Below are 16,858 nucleotides of genomic sequence, written 5' to 3'. Positions count from 1 at the left end.
AAGCAAGCAGGCAGGAATCCAACCGGTGGCGCACTGGTCTGTTGCACCAGCCGGGCGTAGCAGTCCAGCAACACGCAGGAGTTGCTCCTGCTCCGCATGGTCGGGGCCGGATTCTACAGCAGGCTCCTGCTACCTCCGCCTGCAGCGGTGAAATGAGGACACACTGGCTAAGAACTCCCCCCCGCGCATTGTGGCCCTGCCCCCTTTAACCCTTCCATTGTCACCACTTCTGCCCCCAGCCCTCTTGTAGTACAGAGGGAATACGTTTCTCCATGGCTCAGGTGGGAAAGGGTTAACACAGTTTCTTGGGTGGTCCTAGCAGCTCCATAGCTAATGACTCTTCTGCAAGGGGGAAAAAGGTTCCTTTTCTCAACAAAACAAACTCACATCCGCCTTGAATAGAGGCTATTCCTGTCTGCGGGAGGTGGCGGATCGCCAGTCTTAGATCCTTCTGAGCTAGAGATCTGCCAGGACCCACAAAGGGCCAGATCAAATGATTTTGTGGGCCTTATATGCCCCCTGGGCCTGATGTTCTCCACCCCTGAGGGCTGGCATCCGCAAGTGAGGTGTATCCTGTCCTACGATGAGTGGCTAGGGTTGTCAGGTCCCGTCTTCCCACCTGTGGGAGTTTCTTTTGGGTGGGACTGGGGGGAGTGATTTGCGCGCATGCGCTCCCAGTGCGATGCTGACACTTACAGAATCATAGAATATAGAGTTGGAAGGGACCACCAGGGTCATCTAGTCCAACCACCTGCACAGTGCAGGAGATTCACAACCATGTCCCCCCACACCCCCAGTGACCCCCACAACATTCCCAGAAGATGACCAAGATGCTTTCCCTCTCATCATCTGCTTAAGGTTATAGGATCACATTGCTGAAAGATGGCCATCTAACCTCTTCCTAAAAACCTCCAGGGAAGGAGAGCTTACCACCTCCCGACGAAGCCTGTTCCACTGAGGAACCGCTCTAACTGTCAGAAAATTCTTCCTAATGTCTAGATGGAAACTCTTCTGATTTAATTTCAACCTGTTGTTTCTGGTCCGACCTTCTGGGGCAACAGAAAACGACTCGGCACCCTCCTCTACATGACAGCACTTCAAATACTTGAAGATGGTTATCATATCATCTCTCAGTCTTCTCCTCTTCAGGCTAAACCCTGAAGTGATGGCATTGCGCTGGGAGCATGACCATACAGGGGGGTCACTCAACCCTTCCTGCTTCCGCCTGCTGGTCAGTGTGGGCAGCCTGGTTGATTGGTGGGCAATTGCCCGCCACAGCCAGGCAGTTGGAAACCCTATGATTGGCAGCAGCGGCATTTCCATGTTTGCTCTTAAAAAATAATAATAGAAAAATGGGGGAGTGGAGTGTGAGTACACTGCAGATTTAAAACAGTTTTGTAGTAGTTTCAGTATGATAGCTTCCCCCGTAAAAACCCTAGGAATTGTAGTTTGGTGCAGATCTCGATTCTTTGTCAGAGATCGGCGCCCCATTCGTACCGCAGACGACAGATCCCAGGATGCCCTGGGAAAAGGGATATCTGCAGTGCTGAGAGACCCTGCAAAAGGGAGAAAGAGAAAGGTAAAGAAGGGCATGTCTGTTAAAAATGGGCCCCATACTATAGCTGGGGGTTAAAGGTCAATCTGGGGTCTGGAGTATATTTTCTCCCTTAATTCCTCAGAAAAGTCCATAAACACAACCAACCTATTGGGGGATTTTTTGTTTTGTTTTTTAAAAAGTTTTTTTTTTTTTTTGTATTTCCAAACAGATATTTTCTGGCAATATTAACATGGCTTTTTTTAATCAATGTGTTTTTAAACTTGTTCAATAAGGAGCTGCTCCACAAAGAAGAAATAGGTATATGTTACTCATTCCATTTGTGGTATTCATAGCTGGAGGATGTCTGGGAGTGATGATATTTTCCACGTGGCAAAAAGGTATGTCTTATCTCCTTTTTGGATTGTTATTATTTTTTTCATTCTAAATGGCCCTGTAGTTTCCGTGCCCTAGTCCCCTGACAGCAGCCAGCCACCCCACCCCACTTTTCCCAGTTTGTTTTTTTTAAAGGCAGTTGACTACTGTTACAACATTATAACAGTCTCTGTGTTGCAGTTACTGAATTTTCAGTTTCCTAAAAAGCAGTGGCGTAGCGTGGGGGGTGCAGGGGGGGGCCGGCCGCACCGGGCGCAACATCTGGGGGGGCGCGCTCGCACTCGCAGCTCTCTGCCCCGAGGGGCCGGGTCTCCATGGCTGGGGGAGGGGGGCAGACCCCCCCGTCCCCAGCAGCCGCTCTTCTCCAGAGTCCGCTCCAGCCTCGCCTCGCCCGCCAGGGTCTCAAGGGGAAGCCTCCCCTCCGGCAAAAGGGCGCTTCACCCGACCCGCCACCCCTTTCCTCTCCAGTGGGGACCCAAGACGGCTCACGTCGTTCCCCTCTGCGGCATGTTATCCTCACCCCCACCAGGTGAGGTGGGCCAGGCGGAGAATGCACGCGCTTGGCCGAGACCACCCAACACGCGTGCACGACGCAGCCGGGATTCGACCCCTGTCCCGCCGAGCCGAGCGTCCGCCAAGCCACCCTTCCTGGTGCCGCAGCCGGCCTGGCCGCTTGCTGGCAGGGAGGCAGGCAGGCAGGCAGGCCGGCCCCGCGCCTCCGCGCCAGCCCGGGGGCACGCGCACCCCCCCAGCCCCCCGGCCCGCTCACCTGCGCGGCGTCCAGGCGGCTCTTGCTCTTGCTGCGGGGCCAGCAGTCGTGGCGCAGGGAGGCGAGGCCCGGCCTGGCCCGGCCCCCTCGCCAAGCACCTACGCGGCACAGGGAGCGGAGCCGGCCCGGCCCCTGCGCGGCACAGCAGTCCCGCTCCCGCGGGAACGCGCCCTTTCGGCGCAAGGCCGGCCCTTCGGCTTCTGCCGCCGGCCTTTCCTTCCAAGCCAGCCCCTGGAGCACGACCTGCAGCAAGACCCCTTCCCCAAGCCCCAGAAATCAAGCTGCCCTCCCTTCTGCGCCCCCCAGCAAAGCCAAGATTTGAACCCAGGCCTCCCAGGCCCCAGTTAGCACAACATGCTCTGCAGGGGACCAGTGCCCCCCCCCCCACAGGCCCTCTCCTTGGAAACACATTACAGCCCTGACGGAGGCTGCGGACACCAGGATGCTCTTCTGAGAAGTGTTTGAAAATAAACTTGTATTTAGATGCATTTTACTTTAATTACATCAGTATTTTCATAACAAACAATACATGTGCTTAGGGGGTAAGGGTTTCTTTAACTAATCTAGTGGAAGAGACTCGCGTGCTAAAATCCACGGGTTAGGGGGCGCAAATTACTTGCCTTGCCCCGGGTGCTGACAACCCACGCTACGCCACTGCTAAAAAGTCAGTCTCTAGACCCTTTCGTTGCAAAGATATGCCTTTCCCCTTATGTCGCCGCAATGAAAATGCCTGGAGCTGTGGTGCACAGCTCATAGAGAGCCACAGTCACAGTTCCGGTCAACCAAAAGAGCTTCATTTTCTTCCATCCTTGGCATGAGGCCCGCATCCCAGAGGCGTGCCCCTTACCTGTTCCACCAGTGGCAAATGTTTCAGGGGGGGGCACCACCTGCTGACCCCGAGCCCCATGGGGGCAAGGAGCTTGCCCGCTTTCCTGAAACACGGGGCAGGTGCCACATTGTGGAACAATGTTCAGCGGAGCTACAGGTAGCAGGGCAAAGACCCACACATATCTCCGGAGCTACTGAGTAAATATAACTGGGTTGGGCTTAGTTTTTAATGGGAAGTCGGGAATTCAGAAAACCTGACACAGATTGTTAAAACGTTATATCAATATGTCACTGTTACGTTGCCGATGAGAACAAACCAACTAAAACTACCTGGTGGCAGTGGGGAAAGGAAATAGCCGCTGCAAGATCAGGGGCAGGGGAAATGGCTGCCATGTGGACACAACGGGAAAAATCTGAACTTTCTCACCCACACGGCTTTTGCTGCAGTTTTTCCAAAAACCTCCTATGGTGTATTCTTTATAGGGGCCCCATCAGGCCTGATGTGGTATATCTTGCAATCTTCATATTTTGCTGTGTGAGCCAGCATAGCATAGTGGTTAGAGCAGGGGTCTGTCTCTCTCTCTCTCCTATGGTGAGCCAGTGTGGTGTAGTGGTTAAGAGCGGTGGTTTGGAGCGGTGGATTCTGATCGGGAGGACGGGGTTTGATTTCCCACTCCTCCACATGAGCGGCGGACGCTAATCTGGTGAACTGGATTTGTTTCCCCACTCCTACACATGAAGCCACGTGGGCGACCTTGGGCTAGTCACAGTTTTCTTAGAGCTCTCTCAGCCCCACCTACCTCACTGGGTGTCTGTTGTGGGGAGGGGAAGGTAAGGTGATTGTAAGCCGGTTTGAGTCTTCCTTAAGTGGTAGAGAAAGTTGGCATATAAAAACCAACTTTTCTTCTTCTTCTACACACAAAGCCAGCTGAGTGACCTTGGGCTAGTCACAGTTCTCTTTGAGCTCTCTCAGCCTCACCTACCTCACAGGGTGTCTCTTGTGGGGAGGGGAAGGGAAGTGATTGTAATCCGGTTTGATCCTTCCTTAAGTGGTAGAGAAAGTCGGCATATAAAAACCAACTCTTCTTCTATAGTCAGGCTATGGTTCCAGATCCAAATCTAGCTTTGAATGGAACCAAATGTGGCTCTTTTAAAAAGAAAAGTGAAATTTTAAGTTAGGGTGTTTTGGAGGGGAAAGTGGGAAGCGAGAATAACCAGCAAGTAAAAGGAACGGCAGGCAAAGATTTGGGTGGGAATACAGGGCTGCTGAGAGATGTTTTACGGAAAGGGACATGACAGATTTGAACGGTTGCCAGTAACCCAAGAGCTAGCCATGCCCAGATTTATGCCAGCTCACTGAAACAACTGCACAGGGCATTCCTGTATATATTTATTACTTCTTTGTTGCTGGCCCCTGGATTGGAGTGCTGGATTAAGACCGACCCAGGCTCAAATCTCCACTCATCCCTGAAGATGCCTAGGTAAACCTGGGCCTCTCTCTCTCTCTGAGCCTGATCTACCCCATAAGGTTGTTGTGGGGCAAAACGGAGAAAGCCCCGCATGCCACGCTGAGCTCAGAGAAAGGCAAGATAAAAGCGGATAGACGGACATTCTTTTGCTGACCGATTGTTCGTGCTTGGCTCTCCTTTTCCATTGCCTTGTTTTATTGAAGGCTGTGCACTCCCCATCTTTTCAGCAAGGCCAGGTGGTTTGAAAATACCTTTGCTTGCCCCATCCTTCGGCTGGGGAGGGCAGGGTAGAAGTGTAGTTAAATAAATAAATAAGGCTGGGATGGATAGCAACGAAAAGCGCCTGGAACCCCTTTTAAAGCATTTAAAACCTTTCTTCTCTGCCCCATTTCCTAAAAGCCAGCCTGCCCAAAGAGGTTTCTCCAGATTTGAAAATAAGCTGGGGTTCGGTGACCCTCCAAGAGAGTCACCCATGTGCTCTGTAGGATGATAAGCCTTTCCTCTTTTAAATAGGACTCGGGGTTTGGGAGGAAAGCTAACAGAGAGGGGTTTAGGCAACACTCTTGTCCCTTCCAGACTGTTGACATACCTGACGCCTAATCCTGCCATGAAAGCGGTTGGCTCTCTTAGTTTACACACGCAGCTAAATAACAGGGTGGATCTTTAACCAGATGTCTGAACATATAACCCCCCCTTTTTCTTTCAGGACAGCTCAATATCTTAAGGTGCGGGCGATCGCAAGATTGTGAAGGTGAGCACGTTGGAGCTTTCAATTGTAGCCCCTTAAAATCAGATAAAGATTTACCTTTGTGACAACGCAAGATAAAAAGAATAAATACACGTTTCAGAATCGGGAGGAAGAATGAGTTTTCGTGTACATTCTGCAAGGAAGAGTATCAGAGTTGTATTTAGAGATGCCACTTCCTAAAGCAGCAGTACTCTCTCTTGGGAAATTCTGCTGCTGACCCCAAAAAGTCAACAAAAAATTTCAAAGGGAGGTTCCGGAAAGGAATTCTTAAACTACAGTTGTGAAAAGTATTGTGTGTGATTGCCTTTTTTTACGCAGGATGCTCTTGCCATTATAGAATCTACTCATTTTTGAGAGGGTATCTGTCTTTCCTATGGCTACCGTTGTGAAATCTGCAGCCATTTCTGCATGGTTATCTGCCCCAGGTTCGATTCTGTTGCAAAGTGGGGTTCCCCCTTCCCGCTCCCCCAAAGCATCGAGGTGCATTAGTGCACTTCTGGGGTTTCCTTAGCTTTCCCTTGATATTTCCGCAGCCTGCTTTGCTCCAAAGTTTTGGGTAAGTTCACGGTAAAGCCTCGATGATTGCTGCGTGGCCCAGAAAGTTCAGATTTTCCTGGCCCCGCCCACACGGCAACCATTTCCCCAATAGCGGCCAGTTCCCCCCTCCCCACCCCCACCACAGGTCTTTTTAAAATCAGCAACTTAATATTATTATAGCAAGATAACATTATAACAATAACTGGTTCTTTGAATTCCCAGCTTTGGTTTTTTTCTTAAAGTAAGTCTCTAGCACCTTTCGTTGCAGAGATATAAGGGGAAAGACATATCTCTGCATCATACAGGATGTTAAGCTTTGGACTGTCCTTTTTAGAATGACTCCAGAGAAAGATTTCTTCTTTCCCCTGTTGGTCCTTTACCGTGGCTGGTTTGATTACGTAATCTGTTCTGTTGTAAGACACAGCAACGTTGTTGTTAGGTACAAAATGGCTTTATTTGCTGTAGTACTCAAAAACTGGCAGTGAATTTCTTCAGCTGCAAACTTTATAGGCTTCAGGAACCCAAATTATATGCTCTCCTTCTGAGGAGGATGAATTTAGAGATTTTTTTTTAGAGATTTAGAGATTATGCATCCTATTTGTATGTTACATTTAAATTACGTTGTGATTATTAGTAAGTTGTAAGCTTACTGGATTTGTGCGTACAATAGTGTACACAAGTGTTGCATTCAGGGAAAGCCTCCTGAGTCCTGACTTCCTGTGTTTGCATTCAGTTTTATCTGGAGACTGATTACAAACCACACTTGTTTGGCATGGTGGCCCAAAGAACAGCCCATGATCCGAGACGTCCCTGGTTCAGATCTTACCTCTGCCATGGGTGGCCTAAAGCAATCCAGCGTCTCTCTGCTTCCCACTCTCAATATGGCGACAACTGTACTGGCCTGGTCTACAGGGCTGTTATGGGGATTAGCACTATATAAATGCTAATAGTAGTTATTCCCTAGCAGAACCGTGAGCTCTTGGCTGGAAGATGGTCATTTATTAAGTCTCAGTGTGAAAGGCGGACAACAACAACAACAATAATAGAATTTAATTCTAAATTAGTACATACATTTATTTTCTACTTTGTGTATTTTTTTCTGAACGGCTGCATTCATTTGCATTTGAGGAACAGAAATAAAAAGAGCAATAAACACTTCGTTTTAGAAGGATGATTTCATGGATACATTTTAGGATTTGGTTCTAGAGTGGGTTACTTTTTGTTATTTACTTGTTAGATAGGACTGGTGCTGATGGGACACCTCCAGAACAACAGCCTCTTCAAGCAGAATGTTCTGGGAACTTGGAAGAAAACAACACAGAAGGTGAGTATATCGAGACTTAAAATTTCTGGAAGTTTTAAAGCCACTGGGGGCGGGGGATGTGCGTTTCTGTTTTTTCCCCCAGGGGGGGGAAATAACATTTTGGTAAAAACTGAAATATGAGCAACACTTCTTTTCATACCAAGCCTCTGCTTATTTCACTGCTTTAACAATGCAAAATGCTTCATGTATAACTTAGCGTGTACAATTTTTATTTTGGGAGGGGGCTGTTTATGGCATTTAGAAGTAGTTTTCTACAACCAAAATTACAAATAGACCTTATGCTGGAGAGGGAAAGCTGGAAACTGCTGCATCCTAGGCTATCTTGGCACATGTATCTTAATTTTTGCCATCTGAGAGGTGGGAACAAATTCAAATTGAAAGTAGAAAACATTTAGTAGTAAAGAAAAGCAAGTGTGCTGTTTACACAGAAACAGACTCATGCAGTCCTAATAGGGCTATGAGCATATCTGGATATCAAGTTAAACTTTATAACATTGAAAGCCAAAGAGGGGAGTGGACATGTTCATGGAGGACAGGGCTATCCATGGCTACTAGTCAAAATGGAGACTAGTCATGATGCATACCTATTCTTTCCAGGATCAGAGAAGCAGACTTAATATATTAGGTGCTTTGGAACACAGGCAGGACAATAATGCTGCTGCCGTTGTCTTGTTTGTGGGCTTCCTAGAGGCACCTGGTTGGCCACTGTCTGAACAGACTACTGGACTTGATGGGCCTGGGTCTGATCCAGCAGGGCTTTTCGTATGTTCTTATGAGTGGATATGTTCATGGAGGAGAGGGGTATCCATGGCTACTAGTCAAAATGTAGACTCATCATGATGCATGCCTATTCTCTCCAGGTTCAGAGGAACATGCCTATTATATTAGGTGCTGTGGAACACAGGCAGGATGGTGCTGCTGCAGTCGCTTTGTTTGTGGGCTTCCTGGAGGCACCTGGTTGGCCACTGTGTGAACAGACTGCTGGACTCAATGGACCTTTTCCAGATCCAGCAGGGCTTTTCTTATGTTCTTATGAAAGCATAGAACACTGCATGATACAGACCTCATGTTGAGGTTAATTTCTTGGGCGATAGAACATTCTCATTGAAGCGGGTCAGTGCTTTTCAGTGCCTATACTTTTAGAATGGACCCCTTCCTGAGAAGAAGTATGTTATCTTATTCAGTTAGACATCTACTTGACAGGACTCGATGCTTCTTACCGAAGTAAGCTTTCTCTTGAATTGCCCCAATAAATTATGAAAAGAATGTGAATGTATTTACAATTTATTTTCCATAATATATATGCATGTAAATGGTTACAAAGTTCAGACATTATGAGTCTTAAACATGTTCGTGTATGCAAGCAATCTTAAACAATCTCTATTTCTCTATATAAGAGTTCAAACCTTAAACCAGTAATAATATTTCATTCAGGAATAACAGTTACAGAAATCCTGTAAAATAAGGTTAGTACAATGGAAAAAGATCTGAATTAGTTAAAAGCATCTTAATTCAGAGTACCTAAAACATCATAAAACATAAAACTTTACCTAGTCATGTTATTTGCAAACCTCCCCAGTTTATATGCAGGCTTAGAGAGAAGGTCTAAGGTCCTAATTCATGTTAAAGATATGTAAACCTTTTCAGTCTTCTATGTGTTGTTTTAGTATTTCAATGTCTTTGCAATGTATGTCTTTGGTGTATGCAAAGGTCAGAGAAATATCTGGTTCCATGAGTTCATGTAAGAGCTGGAATCATGTAAGAGTTAGAATCATGAGCCTTTGAAGCATATTTTAAGTCCATGCCAGGACCAAGTGCATGAAATCATAGAGAAATCTCCCAGTGTTCTTAGCCTATGAAAAGGCATCTGATCTATGTTAGGATCAGGGAAATCTATGTGTATGTGCATGCCGTCTATAGCTGTGTCAGAATCAGAAAGCAATGAAAAGCTTATTAGAAAGCCATTTAAATGTCAGAGTCCCTGTGTAAGCACAGAGTACTGTGTATGCACTATGCTGTGTCACTGAGTGCAGAAGCTGGGAAAACCTCTGGCTCAGAGGACGTTCAGAATTCTCTCTGTTAACTAGAGAAACTTCTGATGCATGCTCAAAGAATAAGCTCCTGGTCTCTTCAACTCTTTGAAGGACCTGTGTTAAGGAAGCTATAGGTTTTACAATCTCCATGTCTGTTGGGACTGGGAGGCCAAACAAGACTAAATAGATCTTAGTGAGACCCCATTAATCCCTGCTAGAATCAATGAACTGACCTGACCTGGATGGTCCAGGCTAGCCTGATCTCGTCAGATCTCAGAAGCTAAGCAGGGTCAGCCCTGGTTAGTATTTGGATGGGAGACCACCAAGGAAGTCCAGGGTTGCTATACAGAGGAAGGCACTGGCAAACCACCTCTGATAGTCTCTTGCCATGAAAACCCCAAAAGGGGTCGCCATAAGTCGGCTGCGACTTGATGGCACTTTACACACACACACACACACACACACACACACACACACACACACACACACACACAGAATCAATGAGCTCTCAGTGTTTCAATTTCAAATATGGAAAGATCCAAACTCTTAGACCCCACACTAAGGTTGGTGGATTCTAGGAGTCTTCATCCCATTCATAAGATGAAGAAGTCTACAGGCATTCTGTTCAGACATCCAGTCCTAGCAAGGGCTGGCTATCTTGAAAAGAATCCCCCTTTAGGGAGATCTCCAGTCTCACAGGAAGACTTGTAAATGTTGGAGAATCTGTAAGCATCCAGCATATTCAAAGACTGAACACTCAAAGAGACTGCAACCCATATGGAAGGTCTGATAGTCTCAATTCACGCAAGGACCAGGGCTTCAGAGCCCACATCCCACGCAAGGGATGGGGAGAATCAGGTCAGGTCAGCGGGTGTCAACCTTTCAAGAACTCTCTGCCTTCTGGCTAGGTAGCTCCTCCTTATATACCTTCAAGATCAGTGTTTATCTGACCTTGAGGAACTTCCAGTGCATCTGCACTTCTGGAATTGTACATTGCTTAGGGTATCAGCGCTGCTGCTCTTACCCTATTTGGAGTTCCTTCCTTCAGCAGGTCTTTTGCTGATCATGGCCATTTATATCATATGGCCATTTATATCATATGGCTCTGTTATATTTTCTTAACATATAACTTTTCCCAGCATTTTCTTATTGTTAATAATACAGTTAATTTGACTGTGTTTGTACCTCTGAAAGACCTCCTTAACTTTAAGAAGGCCTGAAACTTCATTTACAATCACGTTGTGACATTTCATTACATCATAGCTCTCAGTCAGCACCTGTACAGAGCAGAAACTACGTAGCTCTATCTAGTGACCTTCTTGAGAGTGGCAGTGTTCCAGAACAGCTGCAAAACGGGCCTATCTCATAGGAATACAGGAAGACCTTGATACAAAACATTTCAGTTCAGTCATTTCCTTTGAGAGTCAGACTTCTAAAAAACCTGTTCTCTCCTTACATATGAAGTCTATATGGATTTTAAAATGGGGAAATTCTATATTTTTCCTCCAAGACTGTGACATTACTTTTTATTATTTACTTGTTAGATGGGACTGGTGCTGATGGGACACCTCCAGCACAACAGCATCCTCAAGAAGAATGTTCTAGGAACTTGGAAGGAAACAACACAGAAGGTGAGTATATCGAGACTTAAAATTTCTGGAAGTTTTAAAGCCACGTGGGGGTGGGAAATGTGCATTCCCGTTTTTTCCCCCAGGGGGAAAAAAAAAACATTTTGGTAAAAACTGAAATATGAGCAATACTTCTTTTCATACCAAGCCTCTGCTTATTTCACTGCTTTAACAATGCAAAATGTGTCATGTATAACTTAGCATATACAATTTTTATTTTGGGAGGGGGCTGTTTATGGCATTTAAAAGTAGTTTTCTACAAACAAAATTACAAATAGACCTAATGCTGGAGAGGGAAAGCTGGAAACTGCTGCATCCTAGGCTATCTTGGCACATGTATCTTAATTTTTGCCATCTGAGAGGTGGGAACAAATTCAAATTGAAAGTAGAAAACATTTAGTAGTAAAGAAAAGCAAGTGTGCTGTTTACACAGAAACAGACTCATGCAGTCCTAATAGGGCTATGAGCATATTTGGATATCAAGTTAAACTTTATAACATTGAAAGCCAACTTGGAAGGCTTGAAGAGGGGAGTGGACATGTTCATGGAGGACAGGGCTATCCATGGCTACTAGTCAAAATGGAGACTAGTCATGATGCATCCCTATTCTCTCCAGGATCAGAGGAGCAGACTTAATATATTAGGTGCTTTGGAACACAGGCAGGACAATAATGCTGCTGCCGTTGTCTTGTTTGTGGGCTTCCTAGAGGCACCTGGTTGGCCACTGTTTGAACAGACTGCTGGACTTGGTGGGCCTGGGTCTGATCCAGCAGGGCTTTTCGTATGTTCTTATGAGTGGATATGTTCATGGAGGAGAGGGGTATCCACGGCTACTAGTCAAAATGTAGACTCGTCATGATGCATGCCTATTCTCTCCAGGTTCAGAGGAACATGCCTATTATATTAGGTGCTGTGGAGCACAGGCAGGATGGTGCTGCTGCAGTCGTCTTGTTTGTGGGCTTCCTAGAGGCACCTGGTTGGCCACTGTGTGAACAGACTGCTGGACTCAATGGACCTTTTCCAGATCCAGCAGGGCTTTTCTTATGTTCTTATGATAGCATAGAACTCCACTGCATGATACAGACCTCATGTTGGGGTTAATTTCTTGGGCGATAGAACATGCTCATTGAAGCGGGTCAGTGCTTTTCAGTGCCTATACTTTTAGAATGGACCCCTTCCTGAGAAGAAGTATGTTATCTTATTCAGTTAGACACCTACTTGACAGGACTCGATGCTTCTTACCGAAGTAAGCTTTCCCTTGAATTGCCCCAATAAATTATGAAAAGAATGTGAATGTATTTACAATTTATTTTCCATAATATATATGCATGTAAATAGTTACAAAGTTCAGACATTATGAGTCTTAAACATGTTCGTGTATGCAAGTAATCTTAAACAATCTCTATTTTTCTATATAAGAGTTCAAACCTTAAACCAGTAATAATATTTCATTCAGGAATATAACAGTTACAGAAATCCTGTAAAATATGGTTAGTACAATGGAAAAAGATCTGAATTAGTTAAAAGCATCTTAATTCAGAGTACCTAAAACATCATAAAACATAAGACTTTACCTAGTCATGTTATTTGCAAACCTCCCCAGCTTATATGCAGGCTTAGAGATAAGGTCTAAGGTCCTAATTCATGTTAAAGATATGTAAACCTTTTCAGTCTTCTATGTGTTGTTTTAGTATTTCAATGTCTTTGAAATGTATGTCTTTGGTGTATGCAAAGGTCAGAGAAATCTCTGGTTCCATGAGTTCATGTAAGAGCTGGAATCATGTAAGAGCTGGAATCATGAGCCTTTGAAGCATATTTTAAGTCCATGCCAGGACCAAGTGCATGAAAGAAATCTCCCAGTGTTTTTAGCCTATGAAAAGGCATCTGATCTATGTTAGGATCAGGGAAATCTATATGTATGTGCATGCCATCTATAGCTGTGTCAGAATCAGAAAGCAATGCAAAGCTTATTAGAAAGCCATTTAAATGTCAGAGTCCCTGTGTAAGCACAGAGTACTGTGTATGCACTATGCTGTGTCACTGAGTGCAGAAGCTTTCCCTGTCAGCTGGGAAAACCTCTGGCTCAGAGGACGTTCAGAATTCTCTCTGTTAACTAGAGAAACTTCTGATGCATGCTCAAAGAATAAGCTCCTGGTCTCTTCAACTCTTTGAAGGACCTGTGTTAAGGAAGCTATAGGTTTTACAATCTCCATGTCTGTTGGGACTGGGAGGCCAAACAAGACTAAATAGATCTTAGTGAGACCCCATTAATCCCTGCTAGAATCAATGAACTGACCTGACCTGGATGGTCCAGGCTAGCCTGATCTCGTCAGATCTCAGAAGCTAAGCAGGGTCAGCCCTGGTTAGTATTTGGATGGGAGACCACCAAGGAATACCAGGGTTGCTGTGCAGAGGAAGGCACTGGCAAACCACCTCTGATAGTCTCTTGCCATGAAAACCCCAAAAGGGGTCGCCATAAGTCGGCTGCGACTTGACGGCACTTTACACACACACACACACACACACACACACACAGAATCAATGAGCTCTCAGTGTTTCCATTCCAAATATGGAAAGATCCAAACTCTTAGACCCCACACTAAGATTGGTGGATTCTAGGAGTCTCCATCCCATTCATAAGATGAAGAAGTCTACAGGCATTCTGTTCAGACATCCAGTCCTAGCAAGGGCTGGCTATCTTGAAAAGAATCCCCCTTTAGGGAGATCTCCAGTCTCACAGGAAGACTTGTAAATGTTGGAGAATCTGTAAGCATCCAGCATATTCAAAGACTGAACACTCAAAGAGACTGCAACCCATATGGAAGGTCTGATAGTCTCAATTCACGCAAGGACCAGGGCTTCAGAGCCCACATCCCACGCAAGGGATGGGGAGAATCAGGTCAGGTCAGCGGGTGTCAACCTTTCAAGAACTCTCTGCCTTCTGGCTAGGTAGCTCCTCCTTATATACCTTCAAGATCAGTGTTTATCTGACCTTGAGGAACTTCCAGTGCATCTGCACTTCTGGAATTGTACATTGCTTAGGGTATCAGCGCTGCTGCTCTTACCCTATTTGGAGTTCCTTCCTTCAGCAGGTCTTTTGCTGATCATGGCCATTTATATCATATGGCCATTTATATCATATGGCTCTGTTATATTTTCTTAACATATAACTTTTCCCAGCATTTTCTTATTGTTAATAATACAGTTAATTTGACTGTGTTTGTACCTCTGAAAGACCTCCTTAACTTTAAGAAGGCCTGAAACTTCATTTACAATCACGTTGTGACATTTCATTACATCATAGCTCTCAGTCAGCACCTGTACAGAGCAGAAACTACGTAGCTCTATCTAGTGACCTTCTTGAGAGTGGCAGTGTTCCAGAACAGCTGCAAAACGGGCCTATCTCATAGGAATACAGGAAGACCTTGATACAAAACATTTCAGTTCAGTCATTTCCTTTGAGAGTCAGACTTCTAAAAAACCTGTTCTCTCCTTACATATGAAGTCTATATGGATTTTAAAATGGGGAAATTCTATATTTTTCCTCCAAGACTGTGACATTACTTTTTATTATTTACTTGTTAGATGGGACTGGTGCTGATGGGACACCTCCAGCACAACAGCATCCTCAAGAAGAATGTTCTAGGAACTTGGAAGGAAACAACACAGAAGGTGAGTATATCGAGACTTAAAATTTCTGGAAGTTTTAAAGCCACGTGGGGGTGGGGAATGTGCATTCCTATTTTTTCCCCCAGGGGAAAAAAAAGAACATTTTGGTAAAAACTGAAATATGAGCAATACTTCTTTTCATACCAAGCCTCTGCTTATTTCACTGCTTTAACAATGCAAAATGTGTCATGTATAACTTAGCATATACAATTTTTATTTTGGGAAGGGGCTTTTTATGGCATTTAGAAGTAGTTTTCTACAACCAAAATTACAAATAGACCTAATGCTGGAGAGGCAAAGCTGGAAACTGCTGCACCCTAGGCTACCTTGGCACATGTTATCTTAATTTTTGCCATCTGAGAGGTGGGAACAAATTCAAATTGAAAGTAGAAAACATTTAGTAGTAAAGAAAAGCAAGTGTGCTGTTTACACAGAAACAGACTCATGCAGTCCTAATAGGGCTATGAGCATATTTGGATATCAAGTTAAACTTTATAACATTGAAAGCCAACTTGGAAGGCTTGAAGAGGGGAGTGGACATGTTCATGGAGGACAGGGCTATCCATGGCTACTAGTCAAAATGGAGACTAGTCATGATGCATACCTATTATCTCCAGGATCAGAGGAGCAGACTTAATATATTAGGTTCTTTGGAATAGAGGCAGGACAATAATGCTGCTGCCGTTGTCTTGTTTGTGGGCTTCCTAGAGGCACCTGGTTGGCCACTGTTTGAACAGACTGCTGGACTTGATGGGCCTGGGTCTGATCCAGCAGGGCTTTTCGTATGTTCTTATGAGTGGATGTGTTCATGGAGGAGAGGGGTATCCACGGCTACTAGTCAAAATGTAGACTCGTCATGATGCATGCCTATTCTCTCCAGGTTCAGAGGAACATGCCTATTATATTAGGTGCTGTGGAACACAGGCAGGATGGTGCTGCTGCAGTCGTCTTGTTTGTGGGCTTCCTAGAGGCACCTGGTTGGCCGCTGTGTGAACAGGCTGCTGGACTTGATGGGCCTTGGCCTGATCCAGATGGCCAAGGCCCATCAAGGCCCATTTGGGGGGGGAAAGCTGACAGGAGCTGAGAAGCATCCGGTTCGGGCAAACTCAGTGCACACGGACAAAGGGAAAATTGCTTCAGATTGCCCACATGGGAATTACTTGGATATGGAAGGGAATAGAGAAAAAATGATGGATAGTCACTTAAAGATGCCCAAAGGCACATGCCAGGCAAGTCGAAAGAGAGAAACAGTGTGGAGGTGTTTCTATGCTAATGCTAGAAGGCTCCAAGCAAAAATAGGGGAATTAGAGTGCATTGTTTTAAGAGAAAACATAGATATAGTGAGCATTATAGAAACCTGGTGGAGGGGAGAGAACCAGTGGGATACAGTCATCCCTGGTTACAAACTGTATAGAAATGACAGGGAAGGGCGTATTGGAGGGGGTGTTGCTATGTATATCAAGGAAGGCATAGTGTCTAATAAGCTAGAGACCATAAAAAGGGCAGACCCGTCCACAGAATCCTTATGGGTGACGATTCCGGGCCCCAAAGGAGATTTAGTACTGGGGACGTTCTATTGCCCCCCTGACCAAATGGCTCAGGGTGATCTTGAGATGGAGAATGAAATTAGGGAAGCATGTAAAGGTAATGAAGTAGTAATAATGGGGGACTTCAACTTCCCTCATATTGATTAGATAAATGTATGCTCCAGTCAAGCCAAAGAGATAAAAATTTTAGACGTCCTAAATGACTGTGCCCTCGAACAGTTGGTCATAGACCCAACCAGAGGGGAGGTAATCCTGGATTTAATACTCTGTGGTGCTACCAGTGATTTAGTGCAGGATGTGGATGTAGTTGAGCCAGTAGACAATAGTGATCACAATGGCATCAAATTTAATTTATATGCAAGTGGGAAAGTGACTG

The 16,858-nt window shown here is 45.3% G+C and overlaps 1 protein-coding gene across 1 annotated transcript in view; it reads left to right on the top strand.

Annotated features, from left to right (window-relative positions):
* CD58 (CD58 molecule) overlaps positions 1-16,858 on the top strand; it is a 40,694-nt gene that overhangs the window by 8,920 nt on the left and 14,916 nt on the right. Inside the window, exons 4-5 of the mRNA XM_056848359.1 lie at positions 5,703-5,747; positions 7,519-7,605. Coding sequence (XP_056704337.1) covers positions 5,703-5,747; positions 7,519-7,605 — 132 coding nt within the window. The remainder of the gene's footprint in view (positions 1-5,702; positions 5,748-7,518; positions 7,606-16,858) is intronic.

The sequence above is a fragment of the Euleptes europaea genome, chromosome 4, assembly GCF_029931775.1.
Source record: "Euleptes europaea isolate rEulEur1 chromosome 4, rEulEur1.hap1, whole genome shotgun sequence".
Classification (NCBI taxonomy): Eukaryota; Metazoa; Chordata; class Lepidosauria; order Squamata; family Sphaerodactylidae; genus Euleptes; species Euleptes europaea.
Note: the sequence above shows the minus strand (reverse complement) of the source record. Positions and strands in the feature narration are given on the sequence as shown.